This window comes from Lissotriton helveticus, chromosome 11, assembly GCF_964261635.1.
Source record: "Lissotriton helveticus chromosome 11, aLisHel1.1, whole genome shotgun sequence".
Taxonomy (NCBI): domain Eukaryota; kingdom Metazoa; phylum Chordata; class Amphibia; order Caudata; family Salamandridae; genus Lissotriton; species Lissotriton helveticus.
Genome location: NC_136072.1, coordinates 4154669 through 4182327, shown reverse-complemented (window position 1 = coordinate 4182327; position 27659 = coordinate 4154669). Strand labels below are relative to the sequence as shown.

Genomic DNA, 27659 nt, shown 5'->3' with positions numbered 1-27659 from the left:
CCTTACTCCCGTCTCGTATTACACAGCAGCCCATTCCTTCCCTTACCCCAGTCTCAAATTACACATCAATCCATTCCTTCCCTTACTCCAGTGTCATATTACACAGCAGCATATTCCTTCTCTTACTGCAGTCTCATATTACACAGCCGCATATTCCTTCTCTTACTGCAGTCTCATATTACACAGCAGCACATTCCTTCTCTTACTGCAGTCTCATATTACACAGCAACCTGTTCCTTCACTTACTCCGGTCTCATATTACACAGCAGCCCATTCCTTCCCTTACTCCAGTCTCATATTACACAGCAGCCCATTCCTTCCCTTACTCCAGTCTCATATTACACAGCAGCCCATTCCTTCCCTTACCCCAGTCTCATATTACACAGCAATCCATTTCTTCCCTTACCCCAGTCTCATATTACACAGCAATCCATTTCTTCCTTTACCCCAGTCTCAAATTACACATCAATCCATTCCTTCCCTTACCCCAGTCTCATATTACACAGCAGCACATTAATTCCCTTACTCCGGTCTCATATTACACAGCAGCCCAATCCTTCAATTACCCCAGTCTCATATTAGACAGCAATGAAATGAAATGAAAAATTGCACTTATATAGCGCGTAACTACCCGCAGGCCTCGCAGCGCTTTAGACTGAGTACTGTGGCGGGCTACCGGGTACGTCAACACGTTTTTGTGAACAGATGGGTTTTCAGAGCTTTCCTGAATGACATTCGGTTACTATTCTCTCTCAGGGCTAAAGGGAGAGAGTTCCAGAGTTTTGCAGCCGTGTGGGCAAAGGAGCGGCCGCCCCATCGGGCTTTGTTGATTTTAATTGTGGTTGCCAAATGCAGTGAGCCGGAGCGAAGAGTTCTAGAAGGTGCATAAGGTACCACCAAGGGAAACAAGATGGCAGGGCCCGTTCGGTGGAAAGATTTGTGCAAAATGCACATGGCCTTGAACTGCGCTCTGGCAATCACTGGAAGCCAATGGAGTTCTTTTAGTGCATTCCTCGCTGATTGCCAGCGAGGAATGTTGAACAGTAGTCGGGCGGCGCAGTTTTGCGTGACTTGAAGCCTTTTAGTCACTACCGCCGGGGCTCCTAAATAAAGAGCATTTCCATAATCCAGGCGGGAGAGTATCAGGGCCTGAACCATGATCCTTCTCGCCTGGAATGGAAGCAGGGGGAGCACTTTGCGGAGCATTTTCATTAACCCGACGCATGTGGAAGCGATTTTAGTGGCTTGGACCGAGAAATCCAGCGCTTTGTCAAGCCAGATTCCCAGGCTCTTTATCTGAGGTTTGGGAGGAGGGGGAGAGCCGAGACATGAGGGCCAGATGGGAGCCAAGGTGGTCAAGGAGTGGTTGCCCAATAACATGATCTCAGTCTTCTCCCCATTGAGTTTGAGGTGGGAGGATCTCATCCACTCAGCAACAGCCTCTAGACAGGGGCCCAGGGTGTTAGATGACCCCTCAGTGTGGTCCAGAGAGACCACCAATTGGGTGTGTCGTCGGCGTAGGTGACAATACGCACACCAAAAGGGTGGACTATCTTCTCTAGAGGCTGCATGTAAACATTAAACAAGGTGGGGCTCAGGGAGGAGCCCTGGGGGACCCCACAGCTAAGTGGATGCTTGGAAGATACCACCTCGCCCTCAAACACCTGGAAGAATCGCTCGTCCAGGAAGGAGGTCAGCCATGCTAGGGCCGCGCCCGACACACCCATGCCCTTCAGACGATGTAATAATGTGGCATGGTTAACTGTGTCAAACACGGCACTGAGGTCGAGGAGTATGATGGCTGTTTTTCCTCCCCGGTCCAGCATGACTCTCGCTGCCTCCGTCACTGCCAGGAGAGCCGTTTCCGTGCTGTGCTGCGGGCGGAAACCAGTCTGAGAGACACGAAGTAGACTATTAGATTCTAAATAATCTACTAAGATCTTGTTAACGTGCTTCTCCAACAGTTTGCTCATCCAAGGAAGCAGTGAGATGGGGCGAAAATTGGACAAGTTGGTGTGATCCAAATTCGGCTTTTTCAGCAGAGCCCTAACCATCGCACACTTCCATGCAGCTGGGACGGAGTTGGAAGTGATAGAGGCATTGAGGACATCCAAGATGAACGGGCGGATGGTATCGATCACCTTAACTAGGGTCTGTGGGGGGGCCGGATCATTAGGAGATCCCGAGGTGACTTTAGGGATCATTGCATCTAATGTACTAGGGCAGAGAAATGGAAAAGTGTCCAATGAACAGGAAGTGGGCGGGTCCGAGTCTGTTGTGGAAGTGAGGCCTGTATCCTCACTACCTTTAGGGAACAGGGAGTAGATGGCCTGAATCTTTTGAGAAAAGAAGGTGGCTAGGCTGTTACAATGATCCTGTATGCCATCCGATGGCAGAAGCTCAGAGGGAGGGGAAATTAGAGATTTCGCTATTTTGAAAATGTCCTTAGGGGAGTTCGCGGCAAGATTAATTTTGGTTCCGTAGAACTCCACTTGTGCAGATTTTATTTCATTTTTGTAGAGCTTTATAGCGGCTCTATACTCTGATTCCTTCAATGGAGAACGTTCTTTCCTCCAGGCTCTCTCCGATTTGCGGCATGCTTGTTTCAGAATTCTGAGACCGGGAGAATACCAGGGGGCGACTTTAGATCTTTTTATTACTTGCAGAGGACCCTTCGGGAGCACTTGATCAAGGGTACTGGATATCCAGTTATCAAAGTTAAGAGCGGCTGTGTTGGAGTTACTCGTCTTTCGAGGCGGCTGTTCGATAAGGGCCTGTTCCCATTTAGGGAGTGGAAGAGAGCTCCATTTCCTACCCCAATGTTTGTCATGGATTTGTGAGATGGGAGGAGTGCTTATAGACCAGCTAAAAGGTATTAAAAAATGATCGGTCCAGAGCAGTGGTATAGGTACCTCGACCATTAGACTATCCAAGTTACTTTAGACGTGATCTAAGAGATGTCCCTTAGTATGCGTCGAATGGAAGCCCTTTTGGCACAGATCGATAGCTTGGAAGTTTGAGCGGAGACTATTGGCTGATGCATCATGCGGGTCATCTAAATGCAAATTTAGGTCACCCAGCAGAGTAAAATTTGCTGAGGTGAGTACAAGATTGGCAGCTATATCCGTCATACTAGTGATGAAATCGCAGAGAGGGCCAGGTGGTCGGTAGACTAGCATACCAGAAAAGGTAATGGTGGGGAGAATTCAAGGGTGAAATGTAGGCTCTCACAAGCTGGTGTAGTAGCAGGAGTGACACGGCATCTATACTTGTCTCTATAGATGATGGCCAATCCTCCGCCTCTACCTGTCTGGCGGTCCAGCCGCTTAAAAGTGTAACCTTGGGGGGTGGCCCATACTAAGGCTGGATCATTTTCTAGCTGAAGCCATGTCTCGGTCAAAAAGAGGGCTTCAGGATTGAGTTCCTCTATCAGTAACGCTAGTTCAGTGTGGTGCTTAGGCAGGGACCGGCAATTCAGGAGAAACATCTTCCTCTTGTGCATAGGGGGATGTTTACCTGGGCTAGGAGGGGATATACACCAATCACATGCTTTACAGCGGGCCTTAGCATTAGTAGGGAAGATCGAATGTAAACAGGACAAAATCGGGGTGGGGCATAATGAGTGCAAGGAAGAAGCGCTATCTCTGAGGCGAGGTCCTACCATAATGCCGAGACAGAAGGCTGGAAGCGTCTGGACGCGGACTGGCACAGACTAGCCTCTCTTTGGCGCTTCTTCGGCGCTTCTAGGGCGCTCCCGCTGCGCGTCACCGCTGCGCGAGTGGGCTGGAATTATGTAGATTAGGAGGTGAGGGGAGACTAGACCGTCACCCTCGAAAGATGGCCGCCCACTGAGGAACAACAAGGAAGTGCGAGCGCTATTCCTCCCTCCACAACAAACAGCATGAATTTGCTGCGGTGGACCGGGGAGTCAGCGCGCCAGATGACAGGGTAACAACAATTTTTAAAAGTAAAGTTTTAAAAGACAACAGGTTAAAAAACCCTTGCAGCAATATAGTTTCAGTACACACACTAGCGCTACGAAGTTTGTAATCAATCTCAATCAAGCAATCCGTTCCTTCCCTTACTCCAGTCTCATATTACACAGCATCACATTCCTTCCCTTACTCCAGTCTCATATTACACAGCAGCACATTCCTTCCCTTACTCCAGTCTCATATTACACAGCAGCACATTCCTTCCCTTACTCCAGTCTCATATTACACAGCAGCACATTCCTTCCCTTACTCCAGTCTCATATTACACAGCAGCCTGTTCCTTCCCTTACTCCAGTCTCATATTACACAGCAGCCCATTCCTTCCCTTACTCCAGTCTCATATTACACAGCAGCCTGTTCCTTCCCTTACTCCAGTCTCATATTACACAGCAGCACATTCCTTCCCTTACTCCAGTCTCATATTACACAGCAGCACATTCCTTCCCTTACTCCAGTCTCATATTACACAGCAGCCTGTTCCTTCCCTTACTCCAGTCTCATATTACACAGCAGCCCATTCCTTCCCTTACTCCAGTCTCATATTACACAGCAGCCTGTTCCTTCCCTTACTCCAGTCTCATATTACACAGCAGCACATTCCTTCCCTTACTCCAGTTTCATATTACACAGCAGCCCATTCCTTCCCCTACTCCAGTCTCATATTACACAGCAACCCATTCCTTCCCTTACCTCAGTCTCATATTACACAGCAATCCATTCCTTCCCTTACTCCAGTCTCGTATTACACAGCAGCCTGTTCCTTCCCTTACTGCAGTCTCATATTACACAGCAACCCATTCCTTCCCTTACCCCAGTCTCATATTACACAGCAGCCTGTTCCTTCCCTTACTCCGGTCTCATATTACACAGCAACCCATTCCTTCCCTTACTCCAGTCTCATATTACACAGCAGCACATTCCTTCCCTTACTCCGGTCTCATATTACACTGCAGCCCATTCCTTCCCTTACTCCAGTCTCATATTACACAGCAACCCGTTCCTTCCCTTACCCCAGTCTCATATTACACAGCAACCCGTTCCTTCCCTTACTCCGGTCTCATATTACACAGCAGCCTATTCCTTCCCTTACCCCAGTCTCATATTACACAGCAACCCGTTCCTTCCCTTACTCCGGTCTCATATTACACAACAGCCCATTCCTTCCCTTACTCCAGTCTCATATTACACAGCAACCCATTCCTTCCCTTAATCCAGTCTCATATTACACAGCAACCCGTTCCTTCCCTTACTCCGGTCTCATATTACACAGCAGACCTTTCCTTGTCTTACTCCAGTCTCATATTACACAGCAGCACATTCCTTCTCTTACTGCAGTCTCATATTACACAGCAACCCGTTCCTTCCCTTACTCCGGTCTCATATTACACAGCAACCCATTCCTTCCCTTTCTCCAGTGTCATATTACACAGCAACCCATTCCTTCCCTTACTCCAGTCTCATATTACACAGCAACCCATTCCTTCCCTTAATCCAGTCTCATATTACACAGCAACCCGTTCCTTCCCTTACTCCGGTCTCATATTACACAGCAGTACATTCCTTCCCTTACTCCAGTCTCATATTACACAGCAGACCATTCCTTCCCTTACTCCAGTCTCATATTACACAGCAGCCTGTTCCTTCCCTTACTGCAGTCACTTATTACACAGCAGCCCATTCCTTCCTTTACTCCAGTCACTTATTACACAGCAGCACATTCCTTCCTTTACTCCAGTCTCATATTACACAGCAGCCCATTCCGTCTTTTACTTCACCCTCATATTACACAGCAGCCCATTCCGCCTCTTACTCCACCCTCATATTACACAGCAGCCCATTCCGTCTCTTACTCCAGTCTCATATTACACAGGAGACCATTCCTTCCCTTACCCCAGTCTCATATTACACAGCAACCCATTCCTTCCCTTACCCCAGTCTCATATTACACAGCAGCCTGTTCCTTCCCTTACTGCAGTCTCATATTACACAGCAACCCATTCCATCCCTTACTCCAGTGTCATATTACACAGCAACCCATTCCTTCCCTTACTCCAGTCTCATATTACACAGCAACCCGTTCCTTCCCTTACTCCGGTCTCATATTACACAACAGCACATTCCTTCCCTTACTCCAGTCTCATATTACACAGCAGCCTGTTCCTTCCCTTACTGCAGTCTCATATTACACAGCAACCCATTCCTTCCCTTACTCCAGTCTCATATTACACAGCAACCCGTTCCTTCCCTTACTCCGGTCTCATATTACACAACAGCACATTCCTTCCCTTACTGCAGTCTCATATTACACAGCAACCCATTCCTTCCCTTACTCCAGTCTCATATTACACAGCAACCCGTTCCTTCCCTTACTCCAGTCTCATATTACACAGCAACCCATTCCTTCCCTCACTCCGATCTCATATTACACAGCAGCCCATTCCTTCCCTTACTCCAGTCTCATATTACACAGCAGACCATTCCTTCCCTTACTGCAGTCTCATATTACACAGCAACACATTCCTTCTCTTACTGTAGTCTCATATTACACAGCAACCCGTTCCTTCCCGTACTCCGGTCTCATATTACACAGCAACCCATTCCTTCCCTTACTCCAGTCTCATATTACACAGCAGCCTGTTCCTTCCCTTACTGCAGTCTCATATTACACAGCAACACATTCCTTCTCTTACTGTAGTCTCATATTACACAGCAACCCGTTCCTTCCCTTACTGCAGTCTCATATTACACAGCAACACATTCCTTCTCTTACTGTAGTCTCATATTACACAGCAACCCGTTCCTTCCCTTACTCCGGTCTCATATTACACAACAGCACATTCCTTCCCTTACTCCAGTCTCATATTACACAGCAACCCATTCCTTCCCTCACTCCGATCTCATATTACACAGCAGCCCATTCCTTCCCTTACTCCAGTCTCATATTACACAGCAGACCATTCCTTCCCTTACTGCAGTCTCATATTACACAGCAACACATTCCTTCTCTTACTGTAGTCTCATATTACACAGCAACCCGTTCCTTCCCGTACTCCGGTCTCATATTACACAGCAACACATTCCTTCTCTTACTGTAGTCTCATATTACACAGCAACCCGTTCCTTCCCGTACTCCGGTCTCATATTACACAGCAACCCATTCCTTCCCTTATTCCAGTCTCATATTACACAGCAACACATTCCTTCTCTTACTGTAGTCTCATATTACACAGCAACCCGTTCCTTCCCGTACTCCGGTCTCATATTACACAGCAACCCATTCCTTCCCTTATTCCAGTCTCATATTACACAGCAACCCATTCCTTCCCTTACCTCAGTCTCATATTACACAGCAATCCATTCCTTCCCTTACTCCAGTCTCATATTACACAGCAACCCGTTCCTTCCCGTACTCCGGTCTCATATTACACAGCAACCCATTCCTTCCCTTATTCCAGTCTCATATTACACAGCAACACATTCCTTCTCTTACTGTAGTCTCATATTACACAGCAACCCGTTCCTTCCCTTACTCCAGTTTCATATTACACAGCAGCCCATTCCTTCCCCTACTCCAGTCTCATATTACACAGCAACCCATTCCTTCCCTTATTCCAGTCTCATATTACACAGCAACACATTCCTTCTCTTACTGTAGTCTCATATTACACAGCAACCCGTTCCTTCCCGTACTCCGGTCTCATATTACACAGCAACCCATTCCTTCCCTTATTCCAGTCTCATATTACACAGCAACCCATTCCTTCCCTTACCTCAGTCTCATATTACACAGCAATCCATTCCTTCCCTTACTCCAGTCTCATATTACACAGCAACCCGTTCCTTCCCGTACTCCGGTCTCATATTACACAGCAACCCATTCCTTCCCTTATTCCAGTCTCATATTACACAGCAACACATTCCTTCTCTTACTGTAGTCTCATATTACACAGCAACCCATTCCTTCCCTTACCCCAGTCTCATATTACACAGCAGCCTGTTCCTTCCCTTACTGCAGTCTCATATTACACAGCAACCCATTCCATCCCTTACTCCAGTGTCATATTACACAGCAACCCATTCCTTCCCTTACTCCAGTCTCATATTACACAGCAACCCGTTCCTTCCCTTACTCCGGTCTCATATTACACAACAGCACATTCCTTCCCTTACTTCAGTCTCATATTACACAGCAGCCTGTTCCTTCCCTTACTGCAGTCTCATATTACACAGCAACCCATTCCTTCCCTTACTCCAGTCTCATATTACACAGCAACCCGTTCCTTCCCTTACTCCGGTCTCATATTACACAACAGCACATTCCTTCCCTTACTGCAGTCTCATATTACACAGCAACCCATTCCTTCCCTTACTCCAGTCTCATATTACACAGCAACCCGTTCCTTCCCTTACTCCAGTCTCATATTACACAGCAACCCATTCCTTCCCTCACTCCGATCTCATATTACACAGCAGCCCATTCCTTCCCTTACTCCAGTCTCATATTACACAGCAGACCATTCCTTCCCTTACTGCAGTCTCATATTACACAGCAACACATTCCTTCTCTTACTGTAGTCTCATATTACACAGCAACCCGTTCCTTCCCGTACTCCGGTCTCATATTACACAGCAACCCATTCCTTCCCTTACTCCAGTCTCATATTACACAGCAGCCTGTTCCTTCCCTTACTGCAGTCTCATATTACACAGCAACACATTCCTTCTCTTACTGTAGTCTCATATTACACAGCAACCCGTTCCTTCCCTTACTGCAGTCTCATATTACACAGCAACACATTCCTTCTCTTACTGTAGTCTCATATTACACAGCAACCCGTTCCTTCCCTTACTCCGGTCTCATATTACACAACAGCACATTCCTTCCCTTACTCCAGTCTCATATTACACAGCAACCCATTCCTTCCCTCACTCCGATCTCATATTACACAGCAGCCCATTCCTTCCCTTACTCCAGTCTCATATTACACAGCAGACCATTCCTTCCCTTACTGCAGTCTCATATTACACAGCAACACATTCCTTCTCTTACTGTAGTCTCATATTACACAGCAACCCGTTCCTTCCCGTACTCCGGTCTCATATTACACAGCAACACATTCCTTCTCTTACTGTAGTCTCATATTACACAGCAACCCGTTCCTTCCCGTACTCCGGTCTCATATTACACAGCAACCCATTCCTTCCCTTATTCCAGTCTCATATTACACAGCAACACATTCCTTCTCTTACTGTAGTCTCATATTACACAGCAACCCGTTCCTTCCCGTACTCCGGTCTCATATTACACAGCAACCCATTCCTTCCCTTATTCCAGTCTCATATTACACAGCAACCCATTCCTTCCCTTACCTCAGTCTCATATTACACAGCAATCCATTCCTTCCCTTACTCCAGTCTCATATTACACAGCAACCCGTTCCTTCCCGTACTCCGGTCTCATATTACACAGCAACCCATTCCTTCCCTTATTCCAGTCTCATATTACACAGCAACACATTCCTTCTCTTACTGTAGTCTCATATTACACAGCAACCCGTTCCTTCCCTTACTCCAGTTTCATATTACACAGCAGCCCATTCCTTCCCCTACTCCAGTCTCATATTACACAGCAACCCATTCCTTCCCTTATTCCAGTCTCATATTACACAGCAACACATTCCTTCTCTTACTGTAGTCTCATATTACACAGCAACCCGTTCCTTCCCGTACTCCGGTCTCATATTACACAGCAACCCATTCCTTCCCTTATTCCAGTCTCATATTACACAGCAACCCATTCCTTCCCTTACCTCAGTCTCATATTACACAGCAATCCATTCCTTCCCTTACTCCAGTCTCATATTACACAGCAACCCGTTCCTTCCCGTACTCCGGTCTCATATTACACAGCAACCCATTCCTTCCCTTATTCCAGTCTCATATTACACAGCAACACATTCCTTCTCTTACTGTAGTCTCATATTACACAGCAACCCGTTCCTTCCCTTACTCCAGTTTCATATTACACAGCAGCCCATTCCTTCCCCTACTCCAGTCTCATATTACACAGCAACCCATTCCTTCCCTTACCTCAGTCTCATATTACACAGCAATCCATTCCTTCCCTTACTCCAGTCTCGTATTACACAGCAGCCTGTTCCTTCCCTTACTGCAGTCTCATATTACACAGCAACCCATTCCTTCCCTTACCCCAGTCTCATATTACACAGCAGCCTGTTCCTTCCCTTACTCCGGTCTCATATTACACAGCAACCCATTCCTTCCCTTACTCCAGTCTCATATTACACAGCAGCACATTCCTTCCCTTACTCCGGTCTCATATTACACTGCAGCCCATTCCTTCCCTTACTCCAGTCTCATATTACACAGCAACCCGTTCCTTCCCTTACCCCAGTCTCATATTACACAGCAACCCGTTCCTTCCCTTACTCCGGTCTCATATTACACAGCAGCCTATTCCTTCCCTTACCCCAGTCTCATATTACACAGCAACCCGTTCCTTCCCTTACTCCGGTCTCATATTACACAACAGCCCATTCCTTCCCTTACTCCAGTCTCATATTACACAGCAACCCATTCCTTCCCTTAATCCAGTCTCATATTACACAGCAACCCGTTCCTTCCCTTACTCCGGTCTCATATTACACAGCAGACCTTTCCTTGTCTTACTCCAGTCTCATATTACACAGCAGCACATTCCTTCTCTTACTGCAGTCTCATATTACACAGCAACCCGTTCCTTCCCTTACTCCGGTCTCATATTACACAGCAACCCATTCCTTCCCTTTCTCCAGTGTCATATTACACAGCAACCCATTCCTTCCCTTACTCCAGTCTCATATTACACAGCAACCCATTCCTTCCCTTAATCCAGTCTCATATTACACAGCAACCCGTTCCTTCCCTTACTCCGGTCTCATATTACACAGCAGTACATTCCTTCCCTTACTCCAGTCTCATATTACACAGCAGACCATTCCTTCCCTTACTCCAGTCTCATATTACACAGCAGCCTGTTCCTTCCCTTACTGCAGTCACTTATTACACAGCAGCCCATTCCTTCCTTTACTCCAGTCACTTATTACACAGCAGCACATTCCTTCCTTTACTCCAGTCTCATATTACACAGCAGCCCATTCCGTCTTTTACTTCACCCTCATATTACACAGCAGCCCATTCCGCCTCTTACTCCACCCTCATATTACACAGCAGCCCATTCCGTCTCTTACTCCAGTCTCATATTACACAGGAGACCATTCCTTCCCTTACCCCAGTCTCATATTACACAGCAACCCATTCCTTCCCTTACCCCAGTCTCATATTACACAGCAGCCTGTTCCTTCCCTTACTGCAGTCTCATATTACACAGCAACCCATTCCATCCCTTACTCCAGTGTCATATTACACAGCAACCCATTCCTTCCCTTACTCCAGTCTCATATTACACAGCAACCCGTTCCTTCCCTTACTCCGGTCTCATATTACACAACAGCACATTCCTTCCCTTACTCCAGTCTCATATTACACAGCAGCCTGTTCCTTCCCTTACTGCAGTCTCATATTACACAGCAACCCATTCCTTCCCTTACTCCAGTCTCATATTACACAGCAACCCGTTCCTTCCCTTACTCCGGTCTCATATTACACAACAGCACATTCCTTCCCTTACTGCAGTCTCATATTACACAGCAACCCATTCCTTCCCTTACTCCAGTCTCATATTACACAGCAACCCGTTCCTTCCCTTACTCCAGTCTCATATTACACAGCAACCCATTCCTTCCCTCACTCCGATCTCATATTACACAGCAGCCCATTCCTTCCCTTACTCCAGTCTCATATTACACAGCAGACCATTCCTTCCCTTACTGCAGTCTCATATTACACAGCAACACATTCCTTCTCTTACTGTAGTCTCATATTACACAGCAACCCGTTCCTTCCCGTACTCCGGTCTCATATTACACAGCAACCCATTCCTTCCCTTACTCCAGTCTCATATTACACAGCAGCCTGTTCCTTCCCTTACTGCAGTCTCATATTACACAGCAACACATTCCTTCTCTTACTGTAGTCTCATATTACACAGCAACCCGTTCCTTCCCTTACTGCAGTCTCATATTACACAGCAACACATTCCTTCTCTTACTGTAGTCTCATATTACACAGCAACCCGTTCCTTCCCTTACTCCGGTCTCATATTACACAACAGCACATTCCTTCCCTTACTCCAGTCTCATATTACACAGCAACCCATTCCTTCCCTCACTCCGATCTCATATTACACAGCAGCCCATTCCTTCCCTTACTCCAGTCTCATATTACACAGCAGACCATTCCTTCCCTTACTGCAGTCTCATATTACACAGCAACACATTCCTTCTCTTACTGTAGTCTCATATTACACAGCAACCCGTTCCTTCCCGTACTCCGGTCTCATATTACACAGCAACACATTCCTTCTCTTACTGTAGTCTCATATTACACAGCAACCCGTTCCTTCCCGTACTCCGGTCTCATATTACACAGCAACCCATTCCTTCCCTTATTCCAGTCTCATATTACACAGCAACACATTCCTTTTCTTACTGTAGTCTCATATTACACAGCAACCCGTTCCTTCCCGTACTCCGGTCTCATATTACACAGCAACCCATTCCTTCCCTTATTCCAGTCTCATATTACACAGCAACACATTCCTTCTCTTACTGTAGTCTCATATTACACAGCAACCCGTTCCTTCCCGTACTCCGGTCTCATATTACACAGCAACACATTCCTTCTCTTACTGTAGTCTCATATTACACAGCAACCCGTTCCTTCCCGTACTCCGGTCTCATATTACACAGCAACCCATTCCTTCCCTTATTCCAGTCTCATATTACACAGCAACACATTCCTTCTCTTACTGTAGTCTCATATTACACAGCAACCCGTTCCTTCCCGTACTCCGGTCTCATATTACACAGCAACCCATTCCTTCCCTTACTCCAGTCTCATATTACACAGCAGCCTGTTCCTTCCCTTACTGCAGTCTCATATTACACAGCAACCCATTCCTTCCCTTACTCCAGTCTCATATTACACAGCAACCCGTTCCTTCCCTTACTCCGGTCTCATATTACACAACAGCACATTCCTTCCCTTACTCCAGTCTCATATTACACAGCAACCCATTCCTTCCCTCACTCCGATCTCATATTACACAGCAGCCCATTCCTTCCCTTACTCCAGTCTCATATTACACAGCAGACCATTCCTTCCCTTACTGCAGTCTCATATTACACAGCAACACATTCCTTCTCTTACTGTAGTCTCATATTACACAGCAACCCGTTCCTTCCCGTACTCCGGTCTCATATTACACAACAACCTATTCCTTCCCTTACTCCAGTCTCATATTACACAGCAACACATTCCTTCTCTTACTGTAGTCTCATATTACACAGCAACCCGTTCCTTCCCGTACTCCGGTCTCATATTACACAGCATCCCATTCCTTCCCTTATTCCAGTCTCATATTACACAGCAACCCATTCTGATTTACACCATCCTCATATTACACAGCAGTCCATTCCGTCTCTTACTCCATCCACATATTACACAGCAGCCCATTCCGTCTCTTACTCCATCCTCATATTACACAGCAGTCCATTCCGTCTCTTACTCCACCCTCATATTACACAGCAGACTATATGATATGTATTGCGTCATTCTCATATAATATAGCAGCCCTTTTTGTATCGATGCACTCCTTTTTAGGCTTTTATAATCCTCTAAGCAGTCACTCTGCTTCTGTTCTGTCTGCAGGGTCCCTGCAGGGGTGGTTTGTTCGATCTGAGGTGTAAATTCTAATCCACCCCCCTCTCAGCAGGATTGTAAAGCCCCCCACCCCAGAGACCAGTAACCCTTTAAGCCCCCCGCCCGGGTTACCTGTCAGCATGCTCTCGTTCACGATGCACCCCCCGCTGAGCAGGACCGCGTCGCAGGGCATTAGCATGTTCCTGGTGACAGCGATGGTGTCTCCGGGCACCAGATGGCAGGACTCCAGCCCACTGTACCCTGCAAGAAAGGAGAAAGGTGGGTACTACGTCAGACTGCACCGCGAGCCGCCACACGCCAGCAGAGGAGCACCACAGCCTCAGCATCACTTCACAAACCACAGACACACGCGGCCCCCCTCCTGGGCCGTTTTTTCGGCCCCAGGAACCGCCACCTCCCCGTGGCAGGCCCTTAATGAAGCAAGGTGGGCTTCACAGCTTCCGCAAAGCAATAGCAAACTGTGCTCGCTTTCAGCAAGCGAGCACAATTGCTTCCTGTGTCAAAGCAATGCTGGCTCCCGCAGGAGGTGGGGCGTCTGCAGGGACTGCGGGGTCCTTGAGATTCCCCCTCTGGTCCCAGGTGTGAGTGGATGCCCTGGAGGCACCAACTTTAAATGGTCAGCCCTGGGTCATGGGGTCCCCGGGCCCAATTTGACCCAAGGACGGGGAATGTGCAGCCTCCCTCCCCCATCTGTAAATGGCCGGCCCTGGGGGATAGGGTTCCCGGGGCCAAAATCGGCCCAGGGAGGGCGGCCCCTCAGCTCCAGTCCCCTAGTATTCATTTCATAAAAAAAAAATATATATATATATTTTAAAGGCTGGGCCTCGGAGGATGGGGTCCGGTGGGCCGAAATCACCCCAGGGAAGGGGGGCAACACAGCCCCCTCCTGTTATAAACAAAAAAAAATAAACAGACTGGCAAATCAGCGGAGGCCCAGTCCTCTCTCTGCACCGCTCTGCAAATGCGCCTCCCGGTGTAAAACTGGCTGAGGGATGAAATCCCCTTGGCTGCAGGGGTCCTAGGTGCACAACAAGCCTTCCTTAGAAATTCACTGATAAAAACAAAGGTTACAGAGAAGTTATAGTTCGGCTCGGATTTCACTTATAGAAAGCCAGTGAAATTCAGCAGTTATAGGTACCTGGGCTCAATGTAACTTACGCCCTGCAGTGCACTGCTTATGACGTCACATATTACATCACTCATTACATGGACAGTGACATCACTGATTACATCACTGATGACATCCACAGAGCCACTTACACCCCTACACAACCTCGTGTATGCCGACTCACACACCCATTCACAGACCCATACCAGTACTTACACACACACTCACTCACCCATACAACCAACCATTCACCTTACAGCCAGTCACATAGCCAAACACTCACCCATACACCTACTCACACACTCCCTTATTTACCTACAGTCACTGACATACCCACTCACTCACCCATACAACCTCTCAACACAACCACTCACTTACTGATACAAGCACTCACACAGTCACTCACCCACTTACATACCCATTCACACATCCATACAAACACTCACAGATCACTCACCCATAAAGCCATTCACAGACACTCACTCTCCAATACAGCCCCTCACGCCAACTCACGTAACAAACACTCACTCATACAGCCACTTACACACCCACTCACTCCCCCATAGAGGCACTCGCACACCCACTCACCCATACAGCCACTCACACAACCATTCACTCACCCACACAACCAACCATTCACCTTACAGCCAGTCACATAGCCAAACACTCACCCATACACCTACTCACACACTCCCTTATTTACCTACAGTCACTGACATACCCACTCACTCACCCATACAACCTTTCAACACAACCACTCACTTACCGATACAAGCACTCACACACTCACTCACCCACTTACATACCCATTCACACATCCATACGAGCACTCACATATCACTCACCCATAAAGCCATTCACAGACACTCACTCTCCAATACAGCCACTCACACCAACTCACTTAACCAAACACTCACTCACTCATACAGCCACTTACACACCCAGTCACTCACTCATACAGCCATTCAGACGCCCACTCACTCACCTATACAGTTACTACACACCCAGTTACCCACCCATAGTGCCACTCACACGTCACTCACTCACCCATACAGCTACTCGTGCACCCACTTATACACCCATACATACGGATACATGCAGTCATCGAGCCACTCACTAAATATATATTAGAAGCAGTATCGCTCAGCAGTAGTGCAACTAGTATACCAATTTATCTTTTGTAGTAGGTTAGCATATATGTTTAACAACCATAAACTCTTACGAACACTTGACGACATCATCAGTGATGTTACTGACCATGTCATGAGTGATGTAATATGTGAGATCATAAGCACCGCATGGCAGAGGTGTAAGTTATAGTTAGCCCAGGTAACTAGAACTGCTGAATTTCTCTGGTTTTGTACAAGTGAAATGCGGGCCTAACTATACAGTCAAAAAAAGAAGTCAATCCACCTATCCACTTCCTAGAAAGCTTAAGGGTGACCCACCAAGCAGAAATCGAGAAAATGCATGAGGGGGTCCCCATAAAACAAAACCCCTTATGCAAATTCCATAGGAATAATTAGGCAATGATACAAAGAAAAAGGCTGGATAAAATTGTACCAAATTTGGCAGGAAGAGGGACCTTTACCTGGAAAGCTTGCTTTTCTGTCTAGGTGTAAATCTGATCAGTAGCTTTTCAGAAATTAACCCCTCCCATGCTTGTGACGGAACCGCTCTGTCACGAGCCTCGGGTGGGCTGTGCTGGTGACGGAGCGGTTCCATCACAGCCTGCTCGCCGCGCCTGCGCGGCGCGTTCTATTGAGCGAGCGGGCCGTGAAGGAACCACTCCGTCACAAGCACAGCCCACCCGAGGCTCGTGACGGAGCGGTTTCGTCACGAGCATGTGAGTGCCGCGCGGCCTCCCTCCCCCTAGCGCTGTGGCAGAATTGCAGCCGCAGCGAAGGGGTTAAGGGGCAAAATGTATAGCCATATTGACAGTGGATCCAACCGGACTCCGGAAGGACCGCAAATTGAAAAAAAGTGTGTTCTGAAATATTAGGAGGGCTTTCCCTCCCCCCCCTATCAGCTGTCTTGCTCCCGCAGGAGCCAATTGCCCCCATGGGAGCTCGCACTGTGATGAGCACGCCGCACCCTGAACAAAAATATTTTGGCTGCCATTACAGGATTCAGGGACTCAATTTTTGTAAACAGTATAAATGGGCAGGGTAGTGGTACCCTGAACTCCTAGACCTTTTTCCGGGTCCCCAGAGCGGAGATCAAATTTAAAAAAAAGATTTGGGTGTTGCCAAATCTTGTGGGAGCCGGCGCAGGCCCCGTCTACTCCCACAGGAGCCATTGCAACTTCTGGCTCCCATGGGATAGGAAAAACAAACCTGAAGGCGTGCATGGCGGGGGGCGGCCTTTCAGGGGGGGTTGGGTGAAGGGCCTCGCTGGAGACCTGTGGCCAACCGCCTTCAACGCAACGCCTTCAACTGTGCATGGTTACAGTATAATCCAGCATGGGCCTGGTACGGATGTATGTCGTTACAACGCATGCTTTTTCCACGCATGCCTTTACAACGCAGGTTTTACAACGCAAGTCATTACAACGACTTGTTTTGGGGGGCGCTGGATAGTGAATAGTTTCATTTACTATTCCAACTCCAGTCCCCATGGATAGTAGGGAAGGTTTTGGATAGTAAATTAAACTATTCCCTATCCTACCATGCCCTCCAGTGCAAGTCGTTGTAACGACTTGCGTTGTAATTCCTGCGTTGTAAAGGTACTGCGTGGAAAAAGTTTCATTGTAAAGGATGTTTACTGCCTGGGACTCCTGTGGCTACCTGAGTTTTCTCTACAAGCGCTAAGAGACCTGCTGGTGATTACGCGCTATATAAGCTACAATTACCATAACATAACATGGCGAGATGTTGGCCGCCTGCGTTGTTTGGGAGCAGGGCCTGGCTGCATGCAAGGCCCTGCAGCCAACACCCTCCGCGGCTTAAGGTTGGCCACCCGCTGGGGTTTTTTATTATCACAGAAAAAGTTGGAGACCTCTGGCTTAACCATGTTATTTGCACTGTAGTAATGCATGCGTAAGCCTGTGTTAATAGGTGTAGTTGGTCTCAGTAATGTATTGGTGGCCACATTTGTTTTGAATGTCATAGCATAAAAGGACATATCGATTTAGAGGGAGAGAGAGAGAGAGGCACACACCATTTCACATATTTCACTGACAAGCCATGCGTTCCTTTCATGGGCAACAGAATTGAATTTCTCGTGAATCAAATTGATCCACAGTGATTGAGCCTTAAGAAGTATATGACGCATGCAGGGTTCCTCACCTCCATCTTTTTTGCACACCGTGACGATGACTTTGTTGTGGGATTCGACCAAGTGGTGAAGTTTCACTGATTGCTGTAAGACAGGTGTAGGATCACATTAGCATCTCATACATCACATGTGAATCAATGTAAATTGTTGATTTGAAATAGATACACCACCCCAAAGGTTTCAAGTGTCCCCAAACCTAGCTTTGGTGCCTGCGATACCCCAGGTAAAAGTTACACCCCTTGTTGGGAATCAGAGATCATGGCTGCGTCACCTGGTCCAGTTACACCCTGTGGCAAACATTGAACCTTGGACAGCCTCATTGAGAGGGCGGTCCTCCAACCTGAGGTTTAAAGGGACCGGCCCAGGTACTGGCAGGGGTAGGCGGGCTTCTGCCAGACGATGGACGTGAGGTTTTGACCATGATGGCGGCCCGTGGTATATTTAAACGAGCGACCTACGTTGAAGTTAGTTGTTTCTGTGATATTGATTACCCCGAGCCAGATGCTAGTGAGAGCATACACAGGCCAGCTGTATTTAAGCAGTAGTTGGTGCACTGTGAGAAACCTGTTGTCTGTTGAAGCCGGATTGAGTTACTGGAGTTCTTTACCGCCCTGTCATGAAGAGGCCAGATTTGCTGGAAGGCCGAAACGCGCCTGCGTCGACACTTTCCATAAGGAGGAGTCATTGTTTTGAAATATTTTGGAAATTATTGCCATTTGACACACTTGAAGATTTGGGTTCTGTTAAGTCTTGAGTTGAACCAGTTGTGTCTGACTACCTCTTAGTGTACCCCCTTGACTGAATAGGAGGACACTCAGCTGTTGCTGCAATATTGTTTTCTGGGTGAAGAAGAAAATCATTTATGATCTTTTTTGATTTTTGTATGAAGTGTATCTGTTGTTTTTTGTTTGTATTCATTGGATATAGGTGTGTACATATGTATGTATATTTGTGTATAGTGAAAATAAATGTTGATAAAAGAAATTAGCGGAGAATAATTCTGCTTGATTACAATAAATAAAATGTGTAGTCATGTCCTCAACTGCTATCGATGATGTTGATAATTTGTTAGTGATTTACTAGTGGACATATGACACAAACAATAGGAGAATTTAGAGTCACCTATTTGAGAAATAGTTAGATATATTTTTTCCTCCTTTTTCCACTTTTTTCAGTTTTCTGTAGACGATGGACGTCCGACATCAGCCCCCCGGGCTGTCAATGAGGACAGCAAGACCCTGACTCGATTGCATCTATCGGCAGCGTTTGACACGGTCAATCATGCAACGCCCCCAGCCACGCCTCTTCCGGAAGGGACTCCGACTGTAGCCTGGTGACTGTGCTTTCCTACATCTGGTCCAGAGGAAGGCAGGGCCCTTTCACCGCACTGCTCTCGTCGTTTCACTCGCGAGTTACGTTAACCCTCAGCCCCGTCTCAGATAGTGTTTAGAATCTATATTCAGGTCTTGGCTCGGACCCTCCACCCGCAGGCTTTACGCATTACTGTTAAGTAAGAAGCACCTATTGCATGCTGCGGCTACGCAGCACAGAAGACAACTCCCCCCCTCGGCATCAGGTCTGCAAGCGCTCGACCTCCTGCACTTGAAGGTGGTTGTGTTTCATCCGGCAATCGCTTGCGGTAGCATCCCAACCCATCGCTCTTTTGATCACCATGCCACTTTAGGTTGGAACCAGCCATATGTAAATTAGTCTTGGTCCTGCTCCAATAGAAACAGTTCAGTCCGAACTGCCAGGCCACGCCCCCCTGGCCGGATCAGCATCAAGACTGAGCTGGATATGGCTGGGTCTAATCTGGGGTTGCATCGTGGGCAAAAGAACAGTGGGTTGGAATGGTACCCCAAGCGTTTGCCAGTGGTTGGACTTCTTGCAAGCTTTTATCCCACCACCCTATGTGTGTTTGATGTGCCAGCAGGAGGGCGCAGAGTGACTAGGGCCTTCCTGAGAGACTTCACACCGAACCCTGCTACCCTTCGGTTGGGCAAGCTGCGGGCTGCAGCAGAAGGTCCCGAGGAAGACCCGGGCCTGTCTTTCCTGGTCAGTATCACCACCAATGTGGCTCTGGCGAAGTCCTCGCTGGTGGCCGATTCTCACCACAGCCACTTCCAGGCTTCCGTGATGGTGCATCGAGCCACCTACAGTCGCGAGCCCTAGATTCGCTCCCACACTCTGCGCCGTCTTCCTCCCTCGAAGCCTGTGCTCCATAGAAGCTTCACTGGATTTCCCAAGATCAAGAGAGAACAAGCTGGGAGCTGGACCTATGAACCCCACCCCCTGCGGCCACCAGAGCTCCCTTAGGTTCAGGAAGGAGTGAAACTGAGATGCCAAGAAGGGCCAAGTCAGAGGAAACATTTTCAGGACATATCCGTACTATGTGGCTGAGTTCAGCTGAAATTCATCCCATATAAATGTACATTACTTGTGCAAAGGCTGAAAATTTGGGATTAATCCAGACAAACTGGATTTGCATGAGGACTTTAGGATCACAAGGTTGGTTTATAGGACAAGACCCCTTTTTTAGTGACGATCACCCACAGTATTACATAACTAGAGTCACTGGAATGATGCGGCCGGGGAGGGCTAAATTATATGGCACTGTTGACTAAATTAAGCAGCAAGAAATGGGAAATTATGCTACATAACGTGGCATATTTTGTGATAGTATTACGTCATTATTTTGTCATTTATACACTTGAGAACAGTGTCTGGAAATTGGCTGCACCTCATAAGAACAAGTTTATCATCCGAACATAGCAACAAGCAACAGAAAGGCGACCCGTCAACCTTTACAAAGGGCCTTCCACTGCGCGGCAACACGTCACTGCATTTTTATTAACTTTTGAATTGTTTGAGCTAGAAACAATGTTTTTGTTAAAACCTGCAGATTATGCAGCAGATAATGGATTATGTGGCAAATGTGGCAAACCTATAATTATGCAAAAAAAACTGTACAGCTGCACAATCACATAATTCAAGTGGCTTTGTACATAACCCAATATCAACACACACATCGCAGAAGTGACTGCCTCACACGGGGGCTCGTCCAAAGAGTGTGCAACCACTTTTGTTGGGTTTCAAAGGACAGACAGCTGTCCACCCAGATGTTTCACAACTTCCTTGGGAGGGGTGCGGGCCGCAGTGCACCTGGCCACCGTTGTTCTGTCCACAGGAGGCTATCTTTCCCTCGCAGCAGGATCTCGGACTTGCTGGCATTCTAGCTGTAGAAAGTTGGCTGTCATGCAGTCTGCTATTGCCCTCATATCTTCTTTAAATTTAATGAGGTTATGTTTGCAGTTTTTTGAAAAAGAAATAACCAATTGGGTTTCATCTGCGTAGGACACCAATCACAACCCTCTATGTTTTGCCACTGTCGCCGGAGGTTGTAATATGTAAATATTGAAGAGGGTAGGACTGCGCGTTGATCCCTGCGGGACTCCTTAGAGCACATGAAGCAAACTGGCCAGGACAGGGACAGGTCAGGTTAGGGGTGGGGGGGCTCTAGGAGCAGGTATACTAGCGGGGAGCACGACTCTCACCTTCGGAAGGGTAGGTTTGTTGAATTGAGCCACCCACCCGGCCGAGTGAGTGAGGGGGTGGGCAAAGCGATACCAAAGGGGATAATGGACAGAGCGTTTGAGCAAATCAAACACTCACCCCCAGTCAACAGATCTGGGTTTAATCCATCACCGTTCTTTAGCCCACTCTGCCACCCCAGTTCAGACATGGCTATATGCAAATCAGTCTGACCCTGTGCCTGATGGGTGGGGGCCGGTGGCCACCTTATGCCACAGTAGGACGAAGAGGCTGCGCTGAGGAGTGTGGCAGGGTGAGAGAGAGAAAAACAGACTAGGGGAAGGAAAGAAAGATGGAAGGACAAAGGAAAGACCTGTCCTCATAAAGTGGCCTTTTACGCTTCATCGTGGAGTGGCGCGTGGTTATTTCACGATGTTGGCTTTTTGCAAAGACCCCCTGAAACACGTGCGTCGAGAAAGGGCTTCTACACTGACTAAAGAAAAAAACAAAGGTGGCGATGGACGGAGCGTTGACAATACAAACACTCACCCCCAGTCAACTGATCTGGGTTTAATCCATCACCGTTCTTTAGCCCACTCCGCCACCCCAGTTCAGACATGGCTATATGCAAATCAGTCTGACCCTGTGCCTCATGGGAACAGTCCAGCCAGAACTGCCAAGCCATGTCTTCCCTGGACCGGTTTCTGGCATTCCAGCCGTCTTCAGCCGGGTTTGCTTGACTCCAAGGAAGACAACTGGAAGACATGGCTTGGCAGTTCGGGCTGGACTGTTCCCATGAGGCACAGGGTCAGAGCTGATTTGCATATGGCCATGTCTGAACTGGGGTGGCAGAGTGGGCTAAAGAACGGTGATGGATTAAACCCAGATCAGTTGACTGGGGGTGAGTGTTTGATTTACTCATACTCTCCGTCCATCATCCCCTTTTGTATCGCTTCTACACTAACTGCCACAAGCTCGTGGGGGGTCCCCAGAGCTTCACTACAGCACGTGATGACGTGAAGATCACCCGAAAAGAGAAAACCGGTGCCCCCTCCCAATCCCCTCCCCCTCATTCTCCCATGAGCCTGAGACACCAGAGAAAGAAGGGACACGGCAGAGAGGGGGGGAGCTGTCGCTCGTCACACTTCCTGTTTTTTTTTATTTACGACTTTCATGAACTTTGAGGGTGTGAAATAAAATAAGGAATGCTGCAAAACTCGCCTTTTTTCGGGGAAGAATGCTTGCATGAATAACTTTGCTGGCGCGGACAGTTTCCAGAACCTTTTGATTTATCTTTTAAGCCATTTCTTGCTACTGGAATAGTTTTAACTTTTTAGTGTTTCCGTAAACTTAAACTTACTGAAGTGTGAAAAACTTCGCCCAGTGGGCCTGGGTGAAATGACCTCATTTGGCCCCGCCCTGACGGACGCTTTGCGCCAAGAACCGCGACCCTTTCCACAGACCACGAGTCCGATGATTAAAGACCTGTCCGCAGGTGAGGACCGAGGTTTAGAGATTTCCGACCTTTAGCTGAATGGCCAGCCCCGGGGGGCCCGTTGGATAAACGAGGGTCCCGGTGGCTTCGGACCCACATCTGTTGACCTTTGCCCTGTGCGCGCAGGTGACTTTACACAATATAATCCCAGGCCCCGGGACAGGATTACTGGGACGCATTGGACGTTTTCTCTTTTTTTGTCACATAATAAACACGTTGTGCTCCAGTTATCGACAGGTATTCAAAGGATGAAGGGCAGACGGGTGCAGCGAACGCTTTGCAATGCTTGTGCACCAGGACACGTGTACACAGCGCTGCGAGGCGCACGCACGGGGCGTGTGCACAAACACGCTAGACCGGTGTGCATGGGAGGTTAGCGAGCTGGACTGAGTAAACTAAGGGGCGGGGATACATTGCAAAACACATAAGGTGATGGACGGAATGTTGCACATTGGCAAAACATTCACCCCCAGTCACAGATCTGGGTTTAATCCATCACCGTTCTTTAGCTCACTCAGCCACCCCAGTTCAGACATGGCCATATGCAAATCAGCTCTGACCTCGTGCCTCATGGGAACAGTCCAGCCCGAACTACCAAGCCATGTCTTTCCTGGACGGAATCAAGCATCCTAGGATCGGTTCCTGGCTTTCACCCATCATCAGCCTGGATAGCTTGACTCCAGTGGTGAGGAGAGCCTGGGACTCACGTCTGAGCATACCCAGCCCACTCGGGGTGACAAATGCAAAAACAACAGTTGATGGACAGAATGCAGAACAATGTCATACATTCACCCCAGTACAGCGATCTGAGCCTAAATCCATCATTTTATTGCACTCCACACCACCCCAGCTCAGACATGGCCATATGCAAATCAGACTTGACCCTGTGCCTCATGGGAACAGTGGAGCCCGAACTGCCAAGCCAGGTCTTCCCTGGACCGGAATCAAGCATCCTAGGACCGGTTTCTGGCTATCAGCCGTCATCAGCCAGGATAGCTTGACTCCAGTCACATAATAAACACGTTCTGCTCCAGTTATCGACAGGTATTCAAATGATGAAGTGCAGACGAGTGCAGCGAAGGCTTTGCAATGCTTGTGCACCAGGATACGTGTACACAGCGCTGCGAGTCACACGCAAGGGGCGTGTGCACAAACATGCTAGACCGGTGTGCATGGGAGGTTAGCTAGCTGGACTGAGTAAACTAAGGGTCGTGGATACATTGCGACAGAACTAGGTTTACACCCTCCCCCCTTTAAGGAAATACTTGGATGTACAATTCACAAATCAGTGAGTGAGACTCACTCATGGACATTATATGTTAGTCACAGGTACTCACAGGGGTAGCATTGTAAACTGTGGCCACCTCCCTGTGGCTTTGTGATTCACAGAAGGTGACACAATAGTGTTTCGTTCTCCCCGTGTGTGGTTACACCTGTCACCAACGCTACACGAATTCCAAGGGGTTGCGACAGTCCTGCGTGAGGATGTGTGTGCCTCCGATGGTGTCACATGGTTCTGTGCTCCCTTCTATCATGGGCAGAGGGTGTATCACTTGTTGCACAACTCCCATGTGACGTTGGTGTGTGCTCGGGTGTCCTCATGCAGCCTCACACCTGTGCCCCAGGGTTCAATCTCCAGATAACCCTGTTCTTGGCACCAAGTGTCAGCTTCAGAGGGTTTCACTCTGGTTCCACCTCCCGCTGGAGAGTAGGACCCATGAACCTTGTTGTGGTGTTTCACTTGTGGTCAAGATTCGGATTGTCTTTATTGAATTTACGCTTCTCAGCTTCTGGTGAACGGAGATCTGTGGCTGAGAAGGGCTTTGTCCTCTTCTGGGTCTGGTAGTGGGTGCTGACCTGCTGGTGTCTGGTTGTGGGTGCTGACCTGCTGGTGTCTGGTTGTGGGTGTTGACCTGCTGGTGTGTGGTTGTGGGTGTTGACCTGCTGTTGTGTGGTTGTGGGTGCTAACAGGCTGGTGCCTGGTTGTGGGTGCTGATCTGCTGTGGCTGGTGAATGGTTGTGGGTGCTGACCTGCCTCTGTGTGGTTGTGGGTGCAGACCTGCTGCTGTCTGGTTGTGGGTGCAGACCTGCTGGAGAATGGCTGTGGGTGCTGATAGGCTGGTGAATGGTTGTGGGTGCTGAACTGCTGGTGAATGGTTGTGGGTGCTGACCTGCTGGCGAATGGTTGTGGGTGCTGAACTGCTGGTTCTGGTGAATGTTTGTGGGTGCTGACCTGCTGGTGAATGGTTGTGGGTGCTGACCTGCTTGTGAATGGTTGTGGGTGCTGATAGGCTGGTTCTGGTGAATGGTTGTGGGTGCAGACAGGCTGGTGTCTGGTTGTGGGTGCTGACCTGCTGGTTCTGGTGTCTGGTTGTGGGTGCTGACCTGCTGGTTCTGGTGAATGGTTGTGGGTGCTGACCTGCTGGTGAACGGTTGTGGGTGCTGACCTGCTGGTTCTGGTGAATGGTTCTGGGTGCTGACCTGCTGTTGAACCGTTGTGGGTGCTGACCTGCTGGTTCTGGTGAATGGTTGTGGGTGCTGACCTGCTGGTTCTGGTGAATGGTTGTGGGTGCTGACCTGCTGGTGTGTGGGTGCTGACCTACTGTTGTTGGTGAATGGTCCTGGGTGCTGACCTGCTGGTGTGTGGGCGCTGACCTACTGTTGCTGGTGTCTAGTTGTGGGTGCTGACCTGCTGGTGAATGGTTGTGGGTGCTGACAGGCTGGTGAATGGTTGTGGGCGATGATGTACTGTTGCTGGTGAATGGTTGTGGGTGCTGACCTGGTGGTGAATTGTTGTGGGTGCAGACCTGCTGGTGAATGGTTGTGGGTGCAGACCTGCTGGTGTGTGGTTGTGGGTGCAGACCTGCTGGTGTGTGGTTGTGGGTGCTGACCTGCTGTTGCTGGTGAGTGGTTGTGGGTGCTGACCTGCTGCTGCTGGTGTGTGGTTGTGGGTGCTGACCTGCTGGTGTGTGGTTGTGGGTGCTGACCTGGTGGTGAATTGTTGTGGGTGCAGACCTGCTGGTGTGTGGTTGTGGGTGCTGACCTGCTGCTGCTCATGTGTTGTTGTGGGTGCTGACCAGCCGCTGGTGTGTGGTTGTGGGCGCGGACCTGCTGCTGGTGTGTGCTTGTGGGTGCTGACCAGCCGCTGGTGTGTGGTTGTGGGCGCGGACCTGCTGCTGGTGTGTGGTTGTGGGTGCTGACCTGCTGCTGCTGGTGTGTGGTTGTGGGCGCTGACCTGCTGCTGTTGGTGTGTGGTTGTGGGTGCTGACCTCCTGCTGCTCATGTGTGATTGTGGGCGCCGACCTCCTGCTGCTCATGTGTGGTTTGTGGGCGCTGACCTGCTGCTCATGTGTGGTTGTAGTTGCCAACCTGTTGCTAGTGTGTGGATTTGGGTGCTGACCTGCTGCTGGTGTGTGGTTGTTTTTGCTGACCTGCTGCTGGTGTGTGGTTGTGGGTGCTGACCTGCTGGTGTGTGGTTGTGGTTGCTGACCTGCTGCTGCTGGTGTGTGGTTGTGGGTGCTGAACTCCTGTTGCTGGTGAATGGTTGTTGTTGCTGACCTCCTACTGCTCATGTGTGGTTGTGGGTGCTGACCTCTTGCTGCTCATGTGTGGTTCTGGGTGATGACCTGTTGCCTTTTCTTGCACAAATGACATGGTCTGAGTGAATTTTCTAGAGAACCAAGGACTCATTCCTAAGTAGCTGTTCAAGGTGCATCTTCAACACCTCCCCCTTAAATATATCACTGGTGTTTTGGGATTTTACGTTTGATCTTTTCATAACATTATTATTTTGGCTCTGTTTACGCGCTGGACCCACAGGTCACAGTAGTTCTGCAGCACATTAAGGATTGATTACCCCCAGGGCCACTGCAATCAAGTAGCCTGGGAGGCCCAAATTATGTTTCAGGGTCAACAAAATTATGCAGAAATAAAAAAAACGAATTTTGTAGCTTAAGTCAGCACAATTTGTGGCAATATTACTTCAATATTGTATTTTTAAGCTTGCTAATGCGAATTGGGCAAACATTTCACCTAATTAGTACCAGTTTAACACCAAAATACAGCATTCAGATAGGTGACCAGTTAACCTTTGCGAAGGGTCTTCCGCTGCTTGTCAACACATGCAGCAGTATCTTTTGAACCTTTTAATAACTTTTGATCTGTTTAAGAGATATTTTTTTTTTTATTCTGAAAATTATGTGGTTGACGATGTGTTATGTGGCAAGAGGAGAAACCCATAGAAAAATTCTGTAGCCAAAGAATCACATAATTGCAGTCGCCGTGGTGATCTCCTGACTCTACCTCTACGCAAATGGCGTCATCCCACCTATGTCCACACTAGTAAAGAACAGATATGTGTTCTATAGGGGAGGTCGGACCCACCCATCCCAAAGGCCATGGCCAGCCTTTT

At 48.4% G+C, this 27659-nt stretch overlaps 1 protein-coding gene across 1 annotated transcript in view; it reads right to left on the bottom strand.

Moving 5' to 3' along the window:
* Nucleotides 1-27659, bottom strand: part of LOC144791841 (putative cation-transporting ATPase 13A4) — a 350880-nt gene that overhangs the window by 165035 nt on the left and 158186 nt on the right. Inside the window, exons 8-9 of the mRNA XM_078666620.1 lie at nt 18234-18306; nt 13950-14078 (exon numbers count right to left, since the gene is read on the bottom strand). Of these exons, the coding sequence (XP_078522746.1) occupies nt 13950-14078; nt 18234-18306 (202 nt within the window). The remainder of the gene's footprint in view (nt 1-13949; nt 14079-18233; nt 18307-27659) is intronic.